The 27193-nt window shown below is 40.5% G+C and overlaps 1 protein-coding gene across 1 annotated transcript in view; it reads left to right on the top strand.

Moving 5' to 3' along the window:
* Window positions 1–27193, top strand: part of PREX2 (phosphatidylinositol-3,4,5-trisphosphate dependent Rac exchange factor 2) — a 1787099-nt gene that overhangs the window by 835470 nt on the left and 924436 nt on the right. The window contains exon 19 of the mRNA XM_044066265.1: window positions 24402–24550. Coding sequence (XP_043922200.1) covers window positions 24402–24550 — 149 coding nt within the window. The remainder of the gene's footprint in view (window positions 1–24401; window positions 24551–27193) is intronic.

Below are 27193 nucleotides of genomic sequence, written 5' to 3'. Positions count from 1 at the left end.
AGATTAAGTAGAGTGTGACATAAAAGGGGGAAAAAAAGAAGGTGAAAGGAAAAATAGATTAGGTAAATGGTGGTAGGCTAGTGTGTGGGGGTAAACAGACAATGAACAACACAGACCAGCAGGAATTGGAATTTTACACACTAGAATGGGAAGACTTTAGATGCAGGTACACAAATGGTGATGAGGAAGATTGGACAAAACATTGAGTTAAGGCATGACAGAAGATGGAGGGAGCACACATGGCCGGGGGTAGGATGGGTATGATCAGTGGGCATGTTTTTTCCCATCCTGCCTGAGAGAGAGACATTACAAGGATCCTTTACCATGTGATGGATCAGGGTGTCCAGTGATATGGGCCACACCCTTCTCTGATAGCCCAATGATTGGGGTTGACCAGTCAGGTGAATCTGCTGTGTGCTGCATGAGGGTGTTTATCCATGAGCACATCTTACTCACTCACCTCCTCCAGCTGCAGCTGGAACACTCACACAATGGAGATGGACTGCCTGCTGGTGAGGAATCCAGAACCTCCCTCTAGTGAGGTACTTCCAGACTCTTCACCCTCATGCAAATTGGCCTCAACTTCAACAAAAGCGGAAAATGACAGAAGTGCTGGCTGAGCAAATCCATCATCTGAAACTGCAGTAAAGAGACAAAATGGGATGATAGCCATCATTTAGTGAGCTGAAAATATTTAACAAACATTTCAACAATTGTGGGAGGAACTAGCCATGGCCAACTGCAATTTTCTTTCATGTCCTGTGCAAATTGGCACAATTTGTGTCACACTTCACTTATGCTAAACAGGAATAGCACATCAAAGAGAATTCATGATTATTTGTTGAAAGTCTTTTGTTAGGGTTGCCACCTTTTCAAATGCCCAAAGTGGGACATTTTTGGTGCAAATGTCAGATTTTGAAGGACGAAACATACCCATGGCCAGTACAAAGGACAGAATTTCACTTTTATGCCTAAATAAAAGTTTATTCTTGTAGCGTTTTAGTTACTTATTCTGTTTCTTATAACATTTAGGTATTTCAGATACAGAATAACTGTTTTATGCAACTATTACATAAAATATAGGAAATAATTTTGTCCTAAAATCTCAGGACATTTGCCATTTTTACATTTTTTTGCAAGACACAACTGCCCAAAGAGGGACTGTCCCTCGAAAAGTGGGACAGGTGGTAACCCTATCTTTTGTCCAGTGGACAAAGCGATGAAAATAATCTGTGAAAGATACTTTCAGCAAAAGTGATTTTAAGCTTTACCCCACCCCCACCCCCTACCTTACACACACCAATTCCATAGTCACACAGCAGTGGAGAAAGGGCAACACCATAACACCTTGTTTTCACTGAAAGTTCGGCAACAAAGTTTTCAGGCTTGTCAATTGGATAAATAGCTCTCTGCAAAAATACATGAACCTCTGTAAAGTAAATGGCTAGGAAAACAGATACAATCCCTTAAGTATTTCCTATTAGCTCTGTGAAAGACTTTTGCATACTTTAAGATGCATAAGCAGCATATGGCACAGGAATAGATGGGGGATAGAACAACTTGGGTACAGTCACCATGAGTTGGAACAGAATAACATCCCTCTAAATTGAGCTCTATTAAAATGTAGTAGGCATGCTACATATGGTGCCACTATCATCACCTCCTCCTAAGTAACAAAACGGTACCAAACCTCAAATAGGATGAAGGAAAACATAAAAATGCATAAAAAATACTTATTACATCATTCAAGGCATTGTTGCATAACCTCCACCTCCCATGGATGAAAATCATCCGGGGTCCTGCACCTCAGGTAATTGAAATGAAGCCTGCAATGTTCCCTATCATCAGCCAGGTCCTACCAGGTACCCACATTTTAATATGCATTGCCTGAAACAGCCATGAAGGAGAAAAAGCATAATTTTGCTCTCCTTCATACTCTGTACAGGCACTCTCTGGCATGCACTGTCTTTCACCAGAATGTCCTCTCAAAATTGTATCATTTTCATGATGAACAAAACAGAAGCCTGGAAATCACACCTACAGTGTGATTTCTCTGACTTTTGGTGTGCTTACTGGTGTAGGTCTCCCGTGCATGTACAAGGGCAGTTCTCAAGCACAAGCTCATGGCTACAAAGTGCTACAGGCAAACATAAGCAGTCTGCTGCAACGTATGCTACAGTAATTCATAGAGCAATTCATAGACATTCATACCTCCTGATCTAGTATGCATAAATGCTGTGCAAGTAAGTATAAACGTGCATACTCTTAGAATTATGCTGTTATTTCTTTGGCTAGGTTCTGCAGGTATGAAAAGTTATACTGCATTATTAGGAGAAATAAAATTGTTTAGATGTATATGCAGGCTGGGAAGGTGCTCTGCAACTGCGTTGTAAGCTGTTTCTGTCTACCTTGCTAAGAATGTGCACTCTTCTGTCAGGTACACTTTACAAAAGGCTGTTAGCTAGAATATGTGTGCCTGTATGTGTCTTATGTCTGCAGAAGAGACTGTCAGCAAAGTAACGCACAGTATCAGGCAAAGTGTTCCTGCACATTTCTGTCAGAGTGACGGTACCCTTGCAGTCTATCTAGTGTATTAAGTTAGAAATATTGTTAGAAGGGAACACCAAGTGTTAATCTGTGGTAGAAACTTTAGCAGTTAATTGCTGCAGATTTTTCCCCCAATGTACTGTAATAGGGCCATATTACTGGTGACTACCAAGGCAACTCCAATTGTCAGTAGCTGGGATGATTGCCTTACTCCATACCTAGGGGTCTACTTCAGTAGACCGAAATTCCATTTAATCGAATCTTACTTAACCATGACAATAACACTTAAACCTTATTTCAGCAAACTTTCACATCACCAGAATTTTAATCCGGGAAAGTAACATGGGGAAATTTGCCCTTTTCCCCACTATAGTGCAATCTTGGAATTGGTACATTTAGTTAGGGGGTGTGGGGATGCAGCCCCCCAGTTGGGTGGGCTTGACATGCTTCGGTGTGTTTGTTTTTTAATGTCAAAAAAGTGTCTTGGTATATAACGAAAGAAAAGTATTTAAACAGTATCAGAAGTATCGCTTCGTATTCTGGCTACTAAACTGTGTTTACTCATGTACATAACGGGCACACTTTGATGCAAAAAGTGACTGTCTCAGGTGCAAACTATACATGCTTGAGGAGATTTAGCTGAGTGTTGCATAGGAAAACAAACTGCAGCAGAGTTTAGCTTTCATTTTTTTTTTTGGCTAGTAAAATGCCTTAAACTGCATATCTTAGAGGAGCTACACAAGTTAAATCAGACACCAGTCAACATATATAGCAGAAGTAACTAGGATGATGAGTAACCAAATCAAACACCTTGGGTGAAAAGTCAGGAGAAAATGGTACCAAGGTGACAGTCTAAGCTTATTGTGTATCATAAGTTTTATCTTTCTTCATTCTTTTGTAAGTTGTTTATACAAAGTGTTAAAGCAGAAAGACAGGGGATGAAAATAGCAAGATGAGATGGGGGGGGGGGGCTAAAAGAGCATTTGGAGCACTTTGTGAAATTTACTAGCATATGGAGACTATAACTGTCCTGGTTTTATGCTTTTGTCTCCCATTTTATGTGGTTTTGTCCCTGATACTTGTGCTAAGCATTTGAGAGGTATTATTTTTTCACAATTAGATGAGTCTTACACTACAAAGTGGCTATGACCGCTGGGTATCGATGGGGATGTATGTGGATGAAAGTAACCCACCCTCTTGTCTTTGCTCAGTTTAAACAGTCTGCATTTGCAGGGCTATTATGCATGTGTGTGAGTTGCTTTGGAAAACTTGTGGTTGTTTGCATAAAACAGTTGAAATTACACAGATTCAGGAATCCCTAATTTTGCACAATGCTTCTGATTTACCTCATGTCATTGGTCTGTTCCTCATACAATTTGTAGTTTACTGACAAATCATTGAGAATTGCAATTGTTAATCTTAATAGTTTTGTTTGTAGTAAATTTACTGAGACATAAAATTATGACTAGGGAAGACATTTTTTAGACTAGTATTGACGGCTACTGAGATTACACAGATTGCAAATTTAACATCACAGACTACAAAGGCTAATTACTATACATGACACAAAGTATTGTCTAATTTAACAATCCATAAATACTGACAGGCATTTGAGTTTTATTTTGTATATTCTTTAGAAATATATGCTAATGCAAAACTGCTATTACATTAGCATTCTAAGTTTGCAAGATCAGTATTTAAAACCTGTCCCTGACGTGTTCCTCATTTTTTGGCTTTGTCCCTGATACTTTTGCTTAGAGGTCAGGAGATATTATTTTTCTTCACAATCAAATAAGGTGTCCACAGAAACATGGCAATAAGTTATGGGTGGGGTTGGGGCTGTTTGTTGATGAAAGTAACTTACCCTCTAGTAGGCTGCTCAATTGAAACATTCTGGGTTTGCAAGACTAGTGTGCATTTATGTGAAGTAAGTTGAAATACATGAGCTAATGTGCATTTGTATGAGTCAAACTTACCTTATTTCAATTATAATTATTTTTGCCACAGTTAGACATCTGAAATGCACACTCAACAATGAGGCTATAATTGATGAATATAGGGATTGTCTGTGGATGAGAATGGCTGACTGTGGCTATCATGATCAAGTTAAACACTCATTAGTCTGGCTTTGCAAGACCAGTGTGTATTTGTGTAAATAAGCCAGACTGTATTAAGGAAAGATTAAATTTATTGCACTCAACTGTCCATGATTTTAGGTTCTTAGGTTCATTGGTAAGTACTAGGCAGTTAGTCTGCAGAGGTTTACAATTCTAGCCAAAAAGTCCCATTCAGAAGTTGACGCCAGCCTCAAGGAGGGTAATAAAAGATAGACTGGGGAGAGCTTAAGGCTAGCCAGCCAGTTATTCAGGTTTACCTTGAAGGTGACAAGGGTGCTACTCTGTTTAAGATGTAGTGTAAGTTTGGTCAAGAGCTGAGGGATACATTGGGATATGAATCTATCACACCAACATGTTTTACTTATCTGTTGATGAAGGTTTAGTTTCTTTAACCCTTTTTTAGGTACCATTTATTATGTGAAGGAATAGGATGTCAAAGAGGGTTGGATCTTTCATAATTCAAAGGCTAGACGCAGATGGACTTCCAAGATGGCTACGCATTGCATAACAGCTTAATCCTAACTCTCCCAGGGTGAAAATTGAAACTTAACAGAGAAAGACAGTGGACTTGTATTCTTGGTAAATTTTAGTAACTGGCTAGTAAGTGCACTGCCTGGATGTAAGGAAAATGAAACACAGAGGACCTGAAAGAAAATCATCTACAAATGGTGAGAAAAAACACTGACTGGGAAAAGTACTGCAGCTCTTCAGCAAAAAATAGTGCAAGCTCCCAACATGACTTCCAGTAACCTAGAGAAAAGTATAGGACAACTGAACACAGACCTGATTAAAATAACCAAAAACACTGATGGAAGTATGTCAACTCAAACAACAAAAGCCTGGAAAAAATGGAAGAAGCTTTAAACAGATATTCAGATAAAGGGATAAAACTGCAAAAATCAGAGGTCAAAATGAAGAAAAGGTTGACTGAATATGAGGCTGCTCAAGAAGAGATGTTTCAAAAAATAACAGAGCATGTAAGGAAAACCTGAGATTTTCTGCAGTACTAGAGAAGCTGGAAGGAACAGATTGTATTCATTTTATGAAAGCACAAATAAGCAACTGGATTGGTATTCCACAGCAAGCGTTGTTAATTGATAATACACATCATGTGCATGTTCCAAACCTGGCTAAAAGAAAGCAACCTAGATCTTTAACAATACAGGTGCAATCCTACCAGCAGAAGGGGTTGATTCTGACAAAACTGTAGCAGAAGATCAAAGTACTAAAAGTAGAAGACAGCAGAAGAGGAGGAAATGTATTCTTGTATTCAGGAAATGTCAAGAAGTAGGCATGAGATTCGAAATGCTGTACCCAGCTATCTTCAAAATATTTTTCCTGGAGGGACAAAATCACCTTTTGATGAAGTACATGCTAAGGAGGAAATATGAAGGTTTATCCAAAAAAATGAGCTATGAAACAGAAGGAGATTCTGCTTCTTGTTCTTTTTGTAATAAAGACCACAGAGAGACTGTGCCAGTGAAACCTTTTCCATTGTTATAATGGAAAATGATTGAGAGAAGGAATAAAGCACATGAGTTGACTAGAAGAATCAACAGTAAGTTGGAAATGAAGCATAGATAGAATTTGGGAGATGGAGGTGAACAGGAATAAAACCAGTAACTTGGAAATTGACAAATGTGGGATTACAAAGCAATAATTATATTTGTAAAACATGGCATAACAAAAAATCTGGTAATATTGGACTTTTTTGGACTTTGTAAAACTTGTAGGGGACTCTAAACCATATGCCCTACTTCATGACATTAATATTTGGAATACTACTTAGGAGAGGGGAAGAGGAGGGAGGAGGAGGTGCTAGAATTGTCATATCACTTACGCACTCAAGTGTCTCAACAACAGGTACTGTTATGACTCTGTCATAGTCCATGTTGGTATGAATGACTTGAGAGGTACCTTTCTGGACTGTATGAAGAGAGACATGATTGATATCACTGAATATGTGTCCCAGGCAGGTATGTCCCTAGCCTTAAGCATCATTGTACCATCATCCAGAATGATGCCTTAGTACAAACAGAAAATGATTGACTTTAACAACTAGCTTAGTTTCTGGTGTCATTCCAAGAGAATCCAGTACTTGACAGCTTGGGAGCACATGATTGACAGACCATGATGCTTAGTGCCTTTTATAAGCAAAGTTGTGAGGACAAAATTACCAATATGAAAAATTCTTCTAAACAACATTTAAAGGTCATGCTGCTAAACGCTAGGAGTCTTAACATGAAACTACACTCATTGCTAGCATTCCTCACCCTAGAAGATGCTGACATTTGTGCATTCACTGAAACCTAGTTCAAAGCTGCGGAGTGCACCCCAGCCTTACCAGGCTACTTGTCCTACCATACTTTCAGACCTCAAACAGAGGGCTACAAAGCCAAAGGAGGTGGAGTTTCAATATTTATCAAAGACATACACACCTCCAGGGTGGTCAAACAGTATGACGCACAGGAAACACTCCAGGTGCAGTTAACTATTGAAAAAACACCTATTCAAATCATAGCTAGCTACAGACCCCCAACCATGACTCAGGAGGCCCACTCCACCTATCTAGACTTACTTGAATCCAGCAAGATTCAACCCTTTACCCTGATCCTGGGCAACTTTTACTACTCAACCAAAGAGTGGAAGACCTATTCTAGCTCAAACACGACCGTCCAGAGATTCCTCGACTTCGTCAATGCCAATGCATTGGATCAGCTTGTCGACACCTCCACAAGAGGTGAAAATATCCTGGACCTGGTACTAATCAATATGAGTAGCCACTGTACACCCCTACAGTGTCATCCTCCTTGATAAGATACGACCATAAAGCAATCACTTTTGACGTCGCCATCTCCCCTGACCCCCCCCCCCCTTGCCAGGGTTGAACAAAAAAAACTTTTCCAAAGCTGACTGCAACCGCCTGAGAGCAGGTATAAGCAGCTTCACAGCCACCATACCTTCAGTTGAATCAAGCACTAATGTCTAAGCCTGCACCAAAAAACTATATGAGCACCTGTATAGCTTCATGAACTCAGCAATACCTGACAGGACCACATCATCTTCCTCAAGGAAGAGTAAACCTGTCTGCTGGACAGCACCAATAAGCAGACTGTATAATAAAAGGGAAAAAAATGCTGTCCAGGACCAAGAAGGAACAGGTGCCAAGTTGGAAGCAATCTCTTTTTTGTCTGAACAAGTTAATAAGGTCACTGGTATATGCTCTAAGGCTAACTTTGAGTCCAAATTGACCACATCCACTAAGGGCAATCACAAGGTCTTTTTCTCATATGACTGCAGTCTCAAATGTAACTCCCAAATCTGCTCTGAATTGGTGGTCAAGAATACTCCATACACAAATGCCATAAATATGGCTAACCTGCTGACAGACAAGTTCAGTAAAAACTTCACCCCCCCTTGTCCCCCATCAGTAAACCAAGACATCCCCAGCATCTGTCCTCCTCCCCTTTTCACCAGGAAGCAGGTTATTAATCCCGTCTCAAAGGCAAAAAATACAGCCTCCATGGGACCAGACAACATCCCTGGCTGTGTCCTACATGAACTCAGGCAAGAGCTCTCAGCACCACTAGGCACCCTATTCAACCAAAGGCTGTCCACCAGCTTCATCCCAGCAGAATAGAGGACAGCCACTGTCATCCCTCTGCACAAAGGTGGAGTGTCCACCGACCCAGGCAGTTATAGGCCCATCAACCTAACTAGCCTGATCTGCAAGGCCATGGAATGCATTATCATGGATCTTATAAACAAGGACATTGGCAACCTCCAAAATGCTTGATCCCACACAGTTAGGTTTTGTCAAAGGGAGATCATGCCTGTTAAACCCGGTCACCTTCTTTGAAACAGTCACCAAAGCCATGGATGAGGGCAAGACATTGCACACTGCCTACCGTGACCTAGCCAATGCCTTTGACACTATTCCCCACTCGGGCATAATAGATAAACTCTCCCAGCTAGGCATCAACCCAAATGTTACCAAATGGGTAGCTAAATGGCTCACTGATAGAACCCATTCAGTCAAAGTAGGAAAAGCCACCTCTAGTAGTAGACCCGTAACAAGCAGCATACCCCAAGGATCAGTCATGGGGCCTCTACTGTTTGGGATATACTTTTCTGAGGTGCAAGCCAAAACCAGTGGTCTGTGGCTGACCAAGTTTGCAGATAACTGCAAGCTGAGTACTGTCATAAATTTCCCTAGTGATGTGAAAATACTGGAAGAGGGCCTTAAACTTAACTAATGACTGGTGCAAGAAGCATAGCCTCAAACTGAATGCCAAGAAATCCATCATTATTCCCTTTGGGGAAAATGGTGTCCCCACTAATTATCACATTAATAGCAATGTACTAAGCACTCAATCAGTCATGGGGGACTTGGGCACCTAGGTTGATAGCAACCTGACTTTTGATGACCATGTTGCCTCCATTGTATGGGTGGCTTTCTACATGGCCCACCTCATAGGTAAGAGTATTTCATCCAGGAACAAGAGGTCATAACATCCCTGTACTCCTCCCTTATCAGACCCATTATTGAGTACAATGCCCCCTTTGGCATATACCATGCCAAGCACATGCAGCAGTTGGAGAGACCACAGAGGTTCCTGACCAGGAAAATACAGGGTGGCAAATACCTATCCTATACAGATAGGCTAAAAGCCCTGTCCCTCTACTCAATCTCATACAGACTGATCAGAGGTGACCTGTGTCTGGCATACAAAGCTGTCTCAGACTTAGCCTTGATGGAGGTGCTGCATAACCGTAAGTCAAACTCCACTCGCGCAACCCACACTCAAAGTCTCAACCTGGTCTGTGACATTAATAGAACTTGTTTGCATGATAGATTTGTGTCCCAACAACTCTCCCATCTGTGGAATAGACATCTTCTCCATGTCAAGCAGAGTACCTCACTATCCCCCTTTAAGAGGAACTTGGACAACTGGATGAGAAACAGAAAATATACCCCTGGGATCCCACCTGTATTCCTGCTGGACAGGGAAAACAGGTGCTGACTTTGTGGGAACATGGATGAAATTCTTGGCTAGACTTATAAGGGCCTCTGGGCCAATAGCCTAGCATCAACCTATGAACCTATGTAAGTAAAACAAATGTTTTTCTTAACATTACTATTTCTATAGTGCATGATTTTCTGTGCATCATATAAAGTAAAGTTTTCTCAGTTATTTTAAGTGTAATAGGGATACTAATGAAAACATATGCTCTTGTTTTTTTTTTCTTTTTTTCTTTCTCTCTTCTTCTCCCTTTCTCCTTGTACAGTTTTAAGAAATGTAGGTACTGCAATGTAGAAAAGAAAATTCTGTTTAAAAGATCATGACAAAAGAAAAAATAGTGTGCTTTTTCTCATTCTTGTGTGGAGAAGTGGCTGGATTAAGGCCCTTATTGTGATCTAGTAATACGTTTTAAGATAAAGCAAGTAATTGACAAAGAATATTGAATATTATAAGGCTTTTTTCTAGCAAATAAATGTAGGCCTAGTAGCAATCCTGTATCTGGTCCTCATGTCTCCAGGAGAAAATCTGATAAAGAGAAATGGCTAGAAGATAATGATGTCCTTCAAGAATGCAACTGCAGTCATAACATATGGGTTGTCCTGCCTCAGGCAGCCCTCGGTCGGCCGGATTCCAAAGTCTGGGTCCGACGTCGGCTGATGTCGCATTTCTCTCCAACGTCAGAGCGGCTGGAGTACATAAGCATCAGCCGACGCCATTTTCTTCAGTCTTTCTTGCCGCGCGGTGCCCGAAGCAGAAGCAGTTTGCAAGTGCCGGTCGGTCAGCTCCTGTATTCTTCGATTCCGAAGTCATCAAAAAAGCTAAGTACCCCGTTGGGGACCTTTTCTTGCCTCAGCCGATGTCAGAAATTACTGAAAAAGTTAACAATTGTCTTTCTTGTGGTAAACAAATACCTCATAAGGATTTCCACTCTTACTGTCTTCCTTGCCTTGGCCCAGACCACGATGTCTCGGCCTGTGTAGCCTGTGCTCGCTTCAACAAGCGCACTCTCAGGCGCCGGGCGGAGTTCGCTGAAGATTTTTTCGGCGAAAAATTTGCTTATACAATGCCGTCGGAAATTCCGACATCGCAAACTCCCAAGAAACGAAAAGACCGGGACTGACATCCTCGGCCTGCGTCTACCACTGGCTCCACGCCAAAACCTACCGCAAGTGCTCCGGTTCCCCCTGAGACAGTTATTCCACCGCTCCGAACCAAAGACACCGCATTACCGACGACTCCGATTCCGGATATCACTCCGACGCCAGTTATTGATTTTCCTCCGGATACCGAAACCGAGGAAATGCCCGAGACCATTGCTGTAGATAAGGTCACTCCTGCACGTGGAGCTGCCAGGCCTCCTATGGCCATGTCTATTAAGGCCCACACTAGGGCTAAGGCAGCCAGCAAGACCAAGCATCTTACTGCTAAAGCCTTACCTCAGCCTACTCCAGAGACACAAATCATGACTATGGCTGCTGACTTAATTTCTATGATTAGAGGTTCACAGGCCCATCCTGAGAGGATCCCAGCCTCCTTCTGATAAAAGGCCCCGGGTTGAACCCTCTGACCCTATTCCTTCAGATGAAGTTTCTGAGGACTCTGTCCACTCCGATGGCCAGGAAGAGCTCTTCCAGACCTATGAGGACTCGGATGCAGAGGATTCCATCCCCTCAGCCTCCCCTCCTGAGGATATTTCTTTTGGGGAAGTTCTGCATACCATGAGGGAACATTTCAAGTGGCAAGGCCAGGAATATTCTGATTCCAGAAAGCGCCTTCGAACTTTCCTTAAAAAGCCCCAGCACAGGCCCTTAGCTATTCCTCCTGTGCTTGATGTTTTGGATGATTTATATTCTGACTCTAGTTTGACCCCTGATTCTCTTCCTCCTGCTCCAGCCAAGCCAGACAGGTATTACAGGGTCCCAGAAACACATTCCCATTTATTCAGGGCCCATACTGCTGATTTGGAAACTATTTCTCAGGTACCTAAAGGTGTTTCAGCTTCCACCTCTAAAAATCCTTTGCCCTCCAACAGGGAAGCTAGGTCATTAGAGAGATGGGGGAAAAAGGTCTACACCTCCACTACTTTATCTATGAGAGCTTTGAATTGCCTTTTTCATATGTTACAGTACCAGGATTTCCTGTTAGAAGATTTACAGAAAACATTGGCCTCTCCTGATCCTTTGCTGGAAGCTGTACATAACTCTCAGCAAGTAAGCAATCACTTCCTGCAGTGTGGATATGATGCACTGGAAGCTTCATGTAGGGCAGCTATGACAGGGGCAGTCATTCGTAGACATGCATGGTTAAAAGATCAACCTCTACCAGATCATGTAAAGGCAAAACTTCTGGATGCACCTTTGGAAAAGAACAAGCTTTTTGGTGCTAATGCTAAGGATGTGTTAAAGTCCATCGAGGAAAAAGCAAAATCAGTTCAGACGGTGAAAGATTTCCTCCAGGTTCAACCCCCCAGATTCAGTAGGAATTGGCCTTCAAAAAACTGGTCCTTTCCTAATCCTGAAAAATTTCAAAGGGGTAAAAACAGACTTGGCCGAGGAAGAGGACAATACAGAGGTCCTTACAGGGGACGACAATGGCAGCCAGCAAACCAAAGAAGTGACACAGGGGTTTCACCTGCCCCACAGCCACAATCTCAATGACTTTCCTCTACTTCCGCCTACCAAGGAACAAATAGAAGCTCCCTTGGGCAGGAAATTATCTCTGTTTGCAGACAATTGGCACAGATTGACAAAGGACAAATGGATTTTGGACATTATAGACCGAGGTTACAGGTTCCATTTTCATACCTTACCAAGAAAACAAGGCATGCCAAACCTACTACAAAACCAGAGGGCAGAGGCTATCAATCAAATCTCTCTGCTGGCTCGGATGAGAGCAATAGAAAGAGTTCCACAACAAGAACAAGGCCAGGGGTTTTACTCAAGATTATTCCTTGTTCCAAGAAAAGAATCTCAATGGAGACCAATACTGGATTTGTCCGCATTAAACACCTTTCTCATAGTACCAAAGTTCAAAATGCTGACTCTACAGCAACTTCTTCCCATGCTGGGCAAGGGGTCTTGGCTGATTACTCTGGACCTCAAGGAGGCATACCTGCATGTCCCTATCAGACACAGCTGCAGAAGATACCTCAGATTTCTTGCAGGGCCAGAGCATTATCAATTCTCAGCATTGCCATTTGGTTCATCTACTGCGCCCAGAGTATTCACAAAATGCCTGGCTTCAGTAATTGCTCATTGCAGGCTCCAGGGGATCCAAATTTACCCGTACCTGGACAACTGCCTCATACAAGCGGACGACAAATTGATGTTGACAAAAAACTTGGACTATGTCATACAATTACTTCAAGCTCTATGATACACTGTCAACTTCCAAAAGTCAAGACTTCAGCCATCCCAGCAAATAATCTTCTTAGGAGCCAAATTAGACACAGCCTCTCAAATGGCTTACCTAACAGAAGACAAGCAAGAGAAGTTAACTCATTATTTCAAAGGTTTGGCAAAACTTACCCAGATGACTGCAAGGAGATTCCTTCAGGCCCTGGGTTACATGGCATCCTGCATTCTCCTGGTTCCATTAGCAAGACTACACATGAGAAAGCTTCAATGGTACCTAAAAAGCCTATGGTCTCAGCACAGCAACAACTTAGAGACAACCATACCACTCATTCCATGCCTACAAAAGGAATTCCTATGGTGGGCCTCGGTAAGCCAGGCAAACACAGGTATGTCATTCAAAAAAACACAGATAACACAGACCATGACCACAGACGCCTCAGACCTTGGATGGGGGGCGCACATGGAAGGCAGGTGTATACAAGGACAATGGTCTCCAAAGGAAACACATCTGCATATAAACCAAAAGGAAATGCTGGCAGTAATGCATGCCATCGAGGCCTTTCAACACCAACTTCAGCAAGGCCATTTACTGATACGGACAGACAACACCACTGTGATGTGGTATATAAACAAGCAAGGGGGCACCCATTCTTACCCCCTTTGCAGAATGACAATGCATCTTTGAGAAAAATCACTGAGCCTAAACATTCAGTTACAATCCCAGTTTGTTCCAGGCAAAGACAATGTGCTGGCGGACAGCCTAAGCAGGAATTTCACAGATCCACACGAGTGGAGGTTACATCCGAAGATCTTCACACAGCTCATTTCGACATGGGGCAGGCCAGAAGTAGACCTATTTGCCTCTCACCTCAACCATCATCTACAAAAATTCTGCTCAAGAACATACCATCTACAAGCTTGGAAAATAGATGCTCTCTCATTCAACTGGAACTTCCTAAAAATCTATGCATTCCCACCTCTGCCACTGATGACCTCAGTATTACTAAAGATCAAAGCAGAGAGACCCAAGGGGATCCTAATAGCTCCGGACTGGCCAAGACAACACTGGTATCCACTACTACGGAGCATATGTCACACCAAGAAGTGGGCCCTTCCCCAATGGCCTCTACTTTTGACTCAACACAACTTCAAAACAGTGCATCCAAACCTTCAGACACTGCAGCTAACAGCCTGGGAGATCCCATGAATAACCTCAACCTATCTCTCCAAGGAAGTTCAGCGGATACTAACAGAGGCTCGAAGACCATCCACCAGAAAGGTTTACTTAGCAAAATGGAAGAGATTCAGCATTTGGAATACCAGCAATGGACATGATGCATCATTATTGAACATCCCACTCATCCTGGAATATTTGGCAGATATGCTAAAGAATGGGCTCTCATATTCTTCCATAAAGATACATGCATCAGCTATTTCAGCTAGATATAACACTGATCCGCCTGTCTTTTCACATCCTTTGCTAATGCAATTCAGGGGAATCAAGAACATTAAGCCACCAAGAAAGGCTCCAGTGCCAGCCTGGGACCTCAGTTTTGTCCTAGAAAAACTGACTCTACCTCCATTTGAGCCAGCAGCTTCAGTTGACTTGCAATTTCTCTCATGGAAGACAGCTTTCCTGTTGGCAATTACCTCAGCAAGAAGGGTTTCGGAACTACAGGCCCTAATGGCAATACCACCATTCATAATTTTCCACAGAGACAGGGTTTCATTAAGGACCAACCCTACTTTTATGCCAAAGGTGGTATCTAGGGTTTCTTTAAATCAAGCTATTCATCTGCCTGCTTTCTTCCCCAATCCTGAGAATAAGGGGGAAAGACTGTTACATACCTTGGACATTCACAGACAACTTCAATACTGCCTGGACAGAACCAAGATCAGTAGGAAGTCTGAACAACGTTTTGTAGCTTACACCCCTGCAGTCCAAGGAAAAGCAATTTCAAAACAGACTATTTCAAAATGGATTGGACATTGCATCAGATTCTGTTATTCCTTTCATGCAAAGACTGTTCCAGCCAATGTCAGACCACATTCCACCAGAGCTACAGCCACCTCTACAGCATTCTTAAGAGGGGTGCCTACTAAGGACATTCTAGAAGCTGCTACATGGAGCTCCGTGCATACATTCTCCAAACACTACAATCTCCCTCTATACTCCAGATCCAGAGCAGGCTTTGCTTCGGCAGTCCTGCAGGGTTTGATTGCCACACCATCTTTTCCTAGAGCATTCCTCCTCCCCAGCTAAGCTATGGTATTCTACCCATATGTTATGACTGCAGTTGCATTCTTGAAGGACATAGTACAGTTTTGTACCTACCATAAATGTAGATGTCCGATAGATATGCAACTGCAGTCGGATTTTCCTACCTCCATACCCCTCTATGCCTAGGGTCCACTCCTATCCCTGTTTCTCTTAGCTGGGGATATCTGTTATGGTGTATCTGTTTATTGCTCATTTATTTGTCTGGAATTCTGTTTTTGTCTTCCAATTTGATTACAGCCTTCCTTGGAGGGCACCTGGCATCTGGGGCAAGAAACACTGAAGAAAATGGCGTCGGCTGATGCTTATGTACTCCAGCCGCTCTGACGTCGGAGAGAAATGCGACATCAGCCGACGTCGGACCCAGACTTTGGAATCCGGCTGACCGAGGGCTGCCTGAGGCAGGACAACCCATATGTTATGACTGCAGTTGCATATCTATCGGACATCTACATTTATGGTAGGTACAAAACTGTACTTTCTCTGAAAGCATACAAGTGTTTTCAAAGCTGGGAGAGCTATAAAGATAAGACAAAATCAGACAACACTTAGTAGAAGCACAGGCTGCACCATTCATCTTAACATGGATAACCTTTCTTTTAGGTTAACTCAAATGTGTGTGTGTGGCTGTCAATTTGGAACATTTGTTCCTCTTAGGAGGGTAAAGCTTCCATATTTGAAGATGTACATAGTTTTGTATGTTATTATTAAGTTAATAGGTTTTAAGGGGTTAATATGAATGTGTTTTTGAGGGCATTCAATAAAACAAAAAGTTTTGTAAGATGTGACATAGGCTCGGAAGGATATGACAAGAAACAACTGTATAAAAGATTAACCTGCCAAACAGTGTATGCATGCAACACAAAAGCTGGAACTAGACATTTAACAAAAAGGCTGTTATACATAAAATATGGGAATACTAACTTTTTAATACAATGATGCTTTCTGTAATATCTTTAAATGCCAATGGTCTCAGAGATAAATACAAAAAAGAAAGAGTAGTGAACTATATTAAAAATTGTAGAGTACAACTAGCTATGGTACAGGAGACACACTTGGAAAGAACTGAACATGTGAATTTGATAAAGAAAAATTTTCATGGGGGTTATTCAACAGAATACCTAGGACAAAAGGAAAAAGAGCACTTATATTAATTGCAAGAGGAACTCCAATAGTGATATAAGAGGATAAAAAGATAATAATGGTAGATTTGTAGTACTAAGGGGCTACTGGCAAGGGAGGAGGATTACACTGGCATGTATTTATATTCCACCTAAAATTGCTATAATGGAGCGTAAGAAAATTTTGGGAGAAATAACCAACTTTCAACAAAAAATATTCCTTGTAGATGGGATTGGAATTTGATTTGCAACAGTGAACATGTGTCTCGGGGGCCCAGCAGGGAAAATATAACAAAGGAGGGTAGATCTTTGAAGAAATTTATGAAAATATTTGGCATGGAAGACGTGAATTCACTACTAGGTCTTTAGAGTGAATTTACATATTATTCCCCAAAATACAAAAACTGAACTTGGCTTGACAGCATTTATATTTCACAGAAACTTGTATATTTAAATGAAGGACTTGAAATGCACCCGATAACTATTTAAGATAATTCGCCAATAATAATTAAAATAAAAAAAACAGGGTAATGAAATAAAAATGTGACACTGGCACTTTCCCACCTATCTGTTGAAAAGAGACTAATTTAAGGAATGGGTAGTGGAAATTATTCAGGATATTAGAGAAGACAGACATTTCTTCTGAAACTGTAGCCATGGAATGGAATAAAATTAAAGTTAAAAATAGGGTGGAAATAAAAGAAAGGGAGATATGATTAACAAGTAACCAGGATTATTTACAGGGGCTGACAAATGTTAAAGTTAAGGTATTATAAAATAGTGGGAATCTCATAGAACAAGAAGAGGACCAACTGCAGAATGTTAAACAGAAAATAAGGGATTACCTCGATAATATGCATGAGTTTAGAAAGATTACTGTTAATCAACTCTTTTTGATGATAACTATGGCACAAAAACTTTTAGAACAATGACTCAGGCAACAGAAAGGAGAAGGGGCTTAGGGAGCCTATAACAAAGAAGATAACAAGAGATCCTGTAGAAGCATTAGAAATATTTTGGAAATTCTTTGAAAGTCTGAATAAGGGAGAGAAATATGGAAATCAAGAAAAGGTACATATGAAAATGTTTAACGAAGAATTAAATATGCCAAGGTCAGAAGTATAAGAGGCTCAATTACTAACATTTAGGATAGAAAGAGATGAGATAAAAATGGTGATGTATAACCAATCTACAGGAAAGTCCCCAGGAATAGATTGTATTCCTGTGGAAGTTTGGAATCTAGGAGAGAAAAAACTGATAAAGATCTGGAAGGTTTTGTCTAACAGTATTTCAAGAGGAGGAGAAGTACCAACATCCTGAAAGAAAGCTGTGGTAGCTGTAATACCAAAGGATGGCAAAGATCCATCAGATTCAGCTTCATACAGGCCCATTTCAATACTAAATCATGATTATGAAATGTTTATAAGTTCATAGGTGTTTACTAGGCTATCAACCACAAAGGCCTTTTTAAGCCTAGTCATACATTCCAAATCTCAGACAAGTTCTGATACCCTTGATAAGTGTAAGCATGGGCCTGGGAGAGGAACCATTTACAGGGTACTCATTTGCATTAGAGATGTAGGTGCCAAACCAGGGATGAATTTCTGATTTCCCATCCATTTCTCCAAGTTGCACTTGAATTGGGTTAGGGAGGAACTCTGCTTATGTCTGTAATGGCTAAGAGAATGGCAAACATGATGCCAGAATCGATAGGTATGGATCAGTGTGGCTTTGCGGAGAGGTGAGACAAACATTTGACAACATTAACAGAACACTGATGGTCCAGAGGGAAACAGAATGTAATAAAATGCCACTGTTGTTGATGAGTCTTGATCCAGAGATAGCATTTGACAGAGCAGGCTAGGGCTTTATGAGCAAGGCAATGGAAGCATTTGCATTCCCTGATAAAATTATAAGGTTGATTAGAAGGATATATATGAGGGATCGTAGATGAAAATTAAAGTGGGTGGGTTCCTCTTTGTGCAGTGGAACCAGGCAGGAGTGTCCTCTTTCCCTTTGCTATTGCATCTTATTTAGAACCATTGACAAAGAAAATAAGACACTTAGAAATTCAAGGATATAATTGGTATGATAGTCAAGAAAAGCTGACAGTAATTGTAGATGATATTTTTTTATACCTAATATAACTAGAAAAGGCATTAAAGTGCTGAGGAACATTTTGAGACAGTTTCAAATCTTTTTGGGATACAAAATTAATGAAGCTAAAACAAAATCAATAGGGTAAATTATGTACCCACACACAAATTGGATTAGCAATGTCCATATTTATGAGGACATGATAAAATGAAGTATTTAGGAATATGGATGACAGATAATTCCGGTGTGGCAGCTAAGGATATGTGGGAAGAAACTAAACAAACGATAATAGAAAAACGTTGAAATTGGAAGCTCTGTTATAAGGATATGGGTAGTAAGTTACAAGCATTTAAAATGTTTTTAGTCCCTTTAGTCTTATACACAGGTCAGGCATATTTGTATCAACCTGAGGAGAAGTTGTGGATAAGTTAATAAAGAGCTGAAATATTTTATCTGGGAGGGGAAGACAGCAATAATTAAGTGGGATAAGCTTATTCTTCCAGTAGAACAAGTCAGATTGGGATTACCCAATTTGAAGGGGTATTTCAGAGCTACACATTTAAGGCTCCTATACACAGCACAAGCAGAAACCTGTAATTCAAAGTGGAAAGGGTGGGAAGCTCAAGAAACAAGAAGAGAATGGGATTTTGGATGCAGACCTTTAAGGAGAATAACAGTAGTTATACAGAATAGTCTGCTCATAAAGTAGCAGAAAGTATTTGCAGAACTAAGACAACACTGGAATGAGGAAACGAGATTCTGCCAATGGGGATGATTGCAATTAGGGATACAGACAATAGGCTGGAATTTATTGGAGAAAACTGGCAAAGGATCCAATTTATTGGGAGCAAATAACTAGGGAGGGAAAGGTAATAGAATGGGAGGATGCCAAGAATTTATTTGGACAGGTTAGATATTGCCTTCCCTATTAAGCATTGTTATCTAAATATAGGCAAAGAGGAAGAAATAAGGGGTTCCTAAACAAAAGACCAGCACAGGTAGAGTTTTTAGTAGAATCTAGAACAGAAGCTGCTGTTAAAAAAGGAACAATTAGTAGAGCATATAAAATATTGCTGATAACTGTAAGAGTCAATCAGAGGAGGTTAGAAAGGATTGGGAAGAGAGAATAGATAAGCAATTCACAAAGAAAATGAGGGGATGCATGTTTGTCTTCTGAATATGTAACAAAATCTAGAAGATTTTGGATTTTTGCTTGGAAATGTTTACATAGATATTTTATACCACAAGTAGACACCATAGAATTTTTCCTCAAGTAAACAGTAAATGTTGGAGGTAATTGGGAACATATTTTCTGGGAGTGTAATGAGTTGGCAGACTTTAAAGATTCCCTGCCGACTTCAATATCAGAAATACTCTGTGAGCAAATTGGTGTAACTTGGGAAATAATTTTTCTGAGCCAATTTATGGAATTGGAATTGTCTAGACATAGTAAGGCCTTGTTGAGTCTAATTATGGTGGCTGCCAAAAACAGTTACTAGAAAAATAGAAATTAATGTCTAAAACAACTGTACTAGAAGTAGTAACTATAGTCACAGAGAAAGCCCAAGCCTAGCCTATAGGATTACCTTGGCATCTTGCCACCTGGCCTTAGTTCCCAGTACCTCTGTCAAGTATAGCCACTGGAGTGATCCCTGGGGTGAATTTTCTATTTCCCATCCACTCATCAAGATATCTTTTGAAGAGGGCTAGTGAGGTGCTCTGTTTGACATGTATGGGAAGTCTATTTCATAGCATGGGCAGTCGCTTGGTTATGAACCTGTCCCTCTAACACATTCTGTTAATTGTGGTAATGAGGCTGAGGTCTCTGGAGTGTGTGGTGCAGAGGGACTGGGATTTCTTTAGATGTTCAAACCTATTCAGTAAACTTAACTCCATCTCAGTGCACTGGAGCACAGAAATTATGTGCTACCTTTTATTGGACCAATATAAATTTTACAATACAGCTACTTAACCTATTTGACTAATAGCAGCCCTTCAATAAAAGGTACCATATCACCTATGTTTTTAAGTGTTTTCTGTTAGGACATGTACAGCATTTCTCTCCACCTTTAATGGTTGTCTTACAATAGGTAAAGATGTACTATCTTTGGAAATTGAGGATAAAACAAAATTAAAAGTGTCATTTTTTTTTAATTTAGAAAACAAATCTGACCCTTCTTCTGCATGTTTCGATGGTGAATCTGCAGACCCTATGAGGCTGGGTGAAAACATATATTTTAGTATGCTCTACAAAGTGGTAAACATAGGTGAAACCTTAACCCTAGACATTTTACACATTTTTTGTAGAAGACAACTCAGCAGGAGGCCGGTTGGACAATTCTCCCATATTTACTTGTATTTGTTTACCAGGGTCAGACTCTAGTCTTGCTGGAACCATTTTCTGTTATTTATTTTTTTATTTTTGTTATTGTTGTTTTTTATTGTGTTCACAATAAAGTGGCTATAACTGTTGGGGGGGGGGGGTTGTCTGTAAATAATAGTACCCGCAATGTTGTCATTTGTTCAGTTTAAATTTATTTGTTTTTATTTATTTTACACTTTGGTTACCAGGTAGATGGGCTGGTCTATTGACTCTTTTCAGCTACAACCTGGGTACAAGAGTACAAATAGTTTGTTGAACGGTAGTAGTCTGTAGTATATTTAAACAAAATTGTTCAATATGCAATAGTAGATGAAGTAAAGCACATATTGAATCAAATATTTACATTACATATAAAAAAGAGGATACAAATCATTTGCTGACCAGATTAGCCCTACTAGTCTGGTGGCCTCTTTTCAGGTCAGACTCAAGGTGGAGTTTGTACTGACTAAGGGAAATGTGGCCAGGGTACCATAGAAATTTCCCTACTCTTTTTTTAGTAAGTGCAATGAGATTTTTTAGATCCACTGGAGCTACCACTGCATCAGGCACATGGTGCCTCATTTTAGTGACTCATCTGAAGGATGAGATGCATTTATCCTGCTGAAAGTAAAGATATCCTCTGGGCTGACTTCTACATCATCTTGCTTGCCTTTTGGCTTTGCCTCTATGCTCATTCAGCCTATTCCTGGCCTCTCTCTTCCCCTTTTTCCTAGAATCAGGTCATGGCATTACAGTCAGCAAAACATCCTCCAGTGTAAAATGCCTTTTTAGTAATTCCAGCTGTTTTCATTGAAAAATTAGAATCCTTGGTCATGTTGCCTCACTCAGATGTCAAAGCATTGCTGATTACGTTACCCCAAACTGAGTATTTCCCATGCCTTGACTAACAATGAAGACTATCTCCACTGGTATACATTTAATGCATGTGCTCTTGCTGTAATGTGATTCCTCTCAGTACTGCCTGTTAAAGTGCTTTGTTATAGCCTGCTCTTCCACTTAAGTAGTCAAGACTAAACAAAATAAATGGTATTAGTCACCTGTAGTGGTGCATGCTGTAGGGTAACAAAAAAGCATAATACTGAGACCTGTAAGCTTCATTAGTCATATCTGTAAGGCTATGAAAAGGATCATTATGGAATTTTACATAAGGATGTAGGTAACCTACAGTCTCTTGAAACAACCCAGTTCAGATTCACCAAGGGCAGGTCTTGCCTGCACCATCCTACATTTGAGTTCTCATAGACAAACAATCCCAGCGAACTGTCAATCCCCATGTAACTCAACGGATTGCAAATGGGCTCACAGATAAGGTAGGTTGGGCAGCTTTGCCTCCGCCAAAAGACCTGTCACTAGCGGTGTACCACAGGATTTTCCTTGGGCCACTCCTCTTTGGCATTTACTTCTTGGTGGTCAAAGCTAATATTAAAGATTTTCGGCTGACCAAGTTTACTCATGACTACAAACTTGACACCATCACAAACTCACTAAAGGACTCCAAGAGGTCTTGTCCTAACAAATAACTGGTGTTAAAACTATGGATTAAAATTAAATGCCAAGAAGTGTATAATCATATCCTTTGGCAAGCACGACTCCCCTTGTAGCTATAACATTGACAACATGCACCTCAAAATTGATCCTATAGTTAAGGATCTGGGAACCTATGTTGATAATGAACTATCCTTTGATCACTATGTATCCTCTGTTGTAAGGAAGTCAGTTTTTTATTGCACAGCTTATATCTAAAGGTATTGCTTTCAGATCCAGGGAGGCAATTGTTCCAAAGTACTCAGCACTTGTTAGGCTGATCTATGAGTATAATGACCCTTTTGGTATGTACCTGTTCAAACACTTACCAGAACTGGAACAAATACAATTCTTTCTCACTAAAAATCAGGAGCTTCAATCAGAAAAAAATATGCAGACCATCTCAAAGCCTTGTCCTTCTTCCTAGTATTATACAGGCTCTGAGAGGAAACCTCTGCCATGTACATAGAACTTCAACATACCCTATTCTGTCAGACTTGTTTCACATTCACAAGTTTAGTGGTATCATAAATACCCTCTCAAGAGGACAAAATCTCTTTTGAAAAATAAGTAGAACATGTTGGAGGGATAGGTTTGTATCACAAAGAATACCAATTCTATGGAACTGTCTTCCACTCCATGTGAAGCAAAGTACTTCTGCTCTTTACAAATATAATTAGGATGAATAAATGGGTTACCTCAAATTTACCCCTAGTTTAGAGCCCCTAACCCTCATGGATAGGTGAACATGTGAATGTCCCAACATAGTCTTGTCGGACCTATCTCTGGGTTATATGTATGCAAAATATGAGAACTAAAAATTGCCATGGGAATGCAAGGCTAGGCTTCTTAAGGACCTCACAGATAAATTGCCTAGTAAGTACTTATGGACCTATACAGTTTTTATAGAATTTTCATATGGGAGCAACAGCAAAAATCACCCACTGATTTTTAACTTTAGAGAATTACCTATCAGTTCTTTTTCCTAGAATAACATTACAAAGTGCATTTGTTTGTGTCTTTCGGCTTTTCCCGGTTAGGGGTCGCCACAGTGGAACTCCGGTCCGCTAATGATTGGTAGTGGATTTTTACGTACCAGGTTACCAGCCCTGATGCACAACCTTCAACGAAGGCACGCTCCATTCACGTATGCCTCCACTCAAAAGATGCTCTAGCTGAGAATCGAACGGGACAACATCTTGCTATGAGGCAACAACGCTACCGCAGCACCACCATTCCATTTAGAGTTTTTTTTCATTTCATAATAACATTACAAAGTGCATTATGAAATGAAAAAACTCTAAATGGAATCATCAGATACCACAACACTCATTGGAAGTGCAAATGGCACTCATGGATAACAGAGCTGTTACGCCCAGGACTATTTTGGAGTTTACAGCACTATGAAACTGAGTATATACAAAGTCTTTCTTCATGGGCCTATATTCAAAATTGGCTCTGTGTAGTAGAAATCCTGTTAAATGACAAATAAACAAATGTAGTCTCTTGCCACACTTGGCCTACCTCCAGTTGAAGACCTGCCACCTAGTCCTAATATGACTGTGCCATCTCTGTTTTCATGAGGCTCAGTGCATAGGTGCTTTCAGACTAGTGGTAAGGAGTAATAAGGGCTGTTTAATGATAGTGATGGGTACAGGGAAGTGAAGAAGAAAGCAGGTGGATTGCAGGGGTCATCTGCAGAAACGGAGAAGAGGACGAGAAGGCTTTAAAGTTTGTCTTTCTTCTTAAAAAGAAGAGGCCACTAACATGTCTGATGTAGAAATTCCAGTGCAATGCACGCACACACACACACACACACACACACATATATATATATATATATATATATATATATATATATGTAGATATACAGAACAGTCTTTAATTGCGTAGATCCTAAAACTTCTGACACTGTAAATAAATATTAGTTTCATTTTTCTATACTCTTCCACAGATGGCAGGCCTTGAAGTCGGAAGGAAGATATTTGTCATTAATGGAGACCTGGTTTTCCTGAGGCCTTTTCAGGAAGTGGAATGTTTCTTGAAGCACTGTTTCGGCAGCAAGAGACCCTTAAGGGTTCTACTAAGCACAAAACCAAGGGAGTAAGTTACCCTTTTGCACCTTTCCTACTGTATCTAATGAGAAGAAGGAATGACTGATAATTTTTGGCAAGAAAGTTGAATCTATAATGGAAAGGACAATGCAGTAATTTGAAAAAGTAATTATATGCATGTGGTGTAAACTTTATGTGAATACCTAATAAAAAGTCTCACATTATCTTTACAATTAGGGTCTATAATACCAAAGCTGTGCTTATACTGAACATCTTACACTTATAACTACAAAAATATTATTTCTGTGCAGCATTGCTGTGTAGCTTTTCAGTCAAATGTATTCTGCATACATTATGCTGTGAAATGAAAGAGTGAAGCAAGCAAGGAAAACTGTGAAGTAAACATTGCAAAACCTCATCCCTTTACTCACTCCAAGCGAGCAGTGAAAAGTATTACTTGTAAATGAAACTCATTTAGCCTCAGTATAACAGGTTTTTTATGGTATCTGTCATAAATATACAACCAATGATGCAGCACGAGCTAAAAGTATTGTGTGAGACAATTTTAATTAAATTAGTTATATATTAGACATGTGTCACTGCTGGAACAATTATTTCCTTGAAGGAATGATGTATATTCCTTTAGCTTCATTTTTATATTTACTTTGGGACCTTTCTGCTCTTGTGCCAGCAGAATGTAGGTACTTCAAAGTTAGATGCATAGTTTCAGCTGCTTTCTCTCTTTGTGTACCAGAAGGTGGGATTGTCCTTCACTTTGTCCCTTGGACCTATAAATCTGTTGATGGGAGGTTATAATGTATGCCTTTAACTCTGCAGCACCATGCCCGCTGACACACATCTGAAGGTCTGAGAGGTCCAGGAATAGTGAATAACTGCAACAGATGCTAAGCAATAATTAGTTTGTGGGTGATTAGTCATACATTCTCCCATTCAGCAAGATTACCTTTATAGCTTGAGGTGAAATGTAGTTGTCATTGTTAACCTGGTAGACTTCTTTGAAAAGGTGATGGACGAGGGTAAAACAGTGCATACAGCGTCTCTTCACCTGGCTAAGGAATATGACACAATACCCTACTCAGGCATTGTTGACAAGCTCTTTGAGCTGGGAGTAAACTTTTACATAACTTGTTGGATTGCTGACTGGCTGGCTGGCTGACAGGACCCAGGAAGTCAGGATCTGTGAGACCACCAGTCACCAGTGAAGTACTACAGGGCTCCATGCCGAGTCTGTTCTTGTTTGGCATCTACTTCTCATAAATAAAGGCTAATGTTAAAGGCCTCTGGCTCACCAAGTCTGCAGATGACTGTAAATTGGGAGCTATTACAGATTCCCCTCAAGACACAAACATCTTGCAAGTGGATTTAACACAGACAAATAACTGGTGCCAAAGTCATGGCCTAAAACTCAATGCCAGAAAATGCATTATAATGCCCTTTGGGAAACTGCCAACACAAGTTAATTGCTCCATTGGTAAAATGCCCTTAAGAATTGACCCAGTAGTAAGGGATCTTGGAACATATGTAGACAACAATCTAGTCTTTGACCAACATGTAGCTAAGATAAAAAGAAAACTATTCTATGTCTCCCAACTTATAGATAAGAGTATGCCTTCCAGGTCCAAAGAAGTTAAAGTACCCTCTACTTGACCCTTATCAGATCTGTCATTGAATACAATGCCCCCGTTGGCATGTATTTTACCACACACTTGCAACAGTTGAAATCCTTATAGACATTTTTCACCTGAAGAATTTAGAGCACGAATACCCTGTCCTACACTGATCACCTAAAAGCTCTATCTCTGTATTCAGTCTCCTACAAGCTGCTGAGAGGGGACCTTTTCCTGACTTACAGGGCTTCCTCAGACATGCCCTGATGGATCTGTTGCACATGCTGAAAGCAAACAGCACCAGAAGCACTAGATTCAGGGATCTGAGCTTCACTTCAGACATAAACAGAACATGCTAGACAGACAGATATGTGCCTCAAAGGATCCCTGCTCTATGGAATCGGCTCCCCATCCATGTAAAACCGAGTTCATCCCTAACACTATTCAAACAAAATCTTGACAATTGGATGGGAAATCATGAATTTACCCCCACTCTGGCACCCATGTCCCTTATGGGCAAAGGCTGTCAGTAAGAAAAGTATTATCCTAACTAGCAAACTCCTACAAATCTTTAGTTACCTGCCTACTAACAGATCCCCCCCACCCACATATGATACTTGGGACCCGAATGGTTTGGGGTGCATGGCTAGTCTTGTAAGGCCCTAGTGGTTGTTAGCCTAGTAACCACCTAGGAACCTATGTCTTCAAACTGACATTTAGAAATGCAGGTTTATTATATCAAAAGAGCCTTTGGATATTATAAGACCTTGTACGCAATCACAAGTTGCAAATGAAACATCTTTGTCAACAGAGAAGCTACCAGATGCTAAACTTGTTTGCTAGAATAACTTAGTAAATAAGGTAAAGAGCTAGAAGTATACTAGCACATGTGTTAAGGTGTACTAGTGTACTGCCTTTGATGAGGGTATCCTTCAAGGTGAAACTCATTTGTATAGATAAAACAGCAGCCACTGTAACTCAAATACTCAGTTAAGACTTTAAATTCAGACAAGTTTAATATTAAGTTGTTGCCTTCAAGTTGTAATTAGAAACTCACATGCCAA

This window comes from Protopterus annectens, chromosome 3.part1 (genome assembly GCF_019279795.1).
Source record: "Protopterus annectens isolate FY-2018-M chromosome 3.part1, PAN1.0, whole genome shotgun sequence".
Classification (NCBI taxonomy): domain Eukaryota; kingdom Metazoa; phylum Chordata; order Ceratodontiformes; family Protopteridae; genus Protopterus; species Protopterus annectens.
Note: the sequence above shows the minus strand (reverse complement) of the source record. Positions and strands in the feature narration are given on the sequence as shown.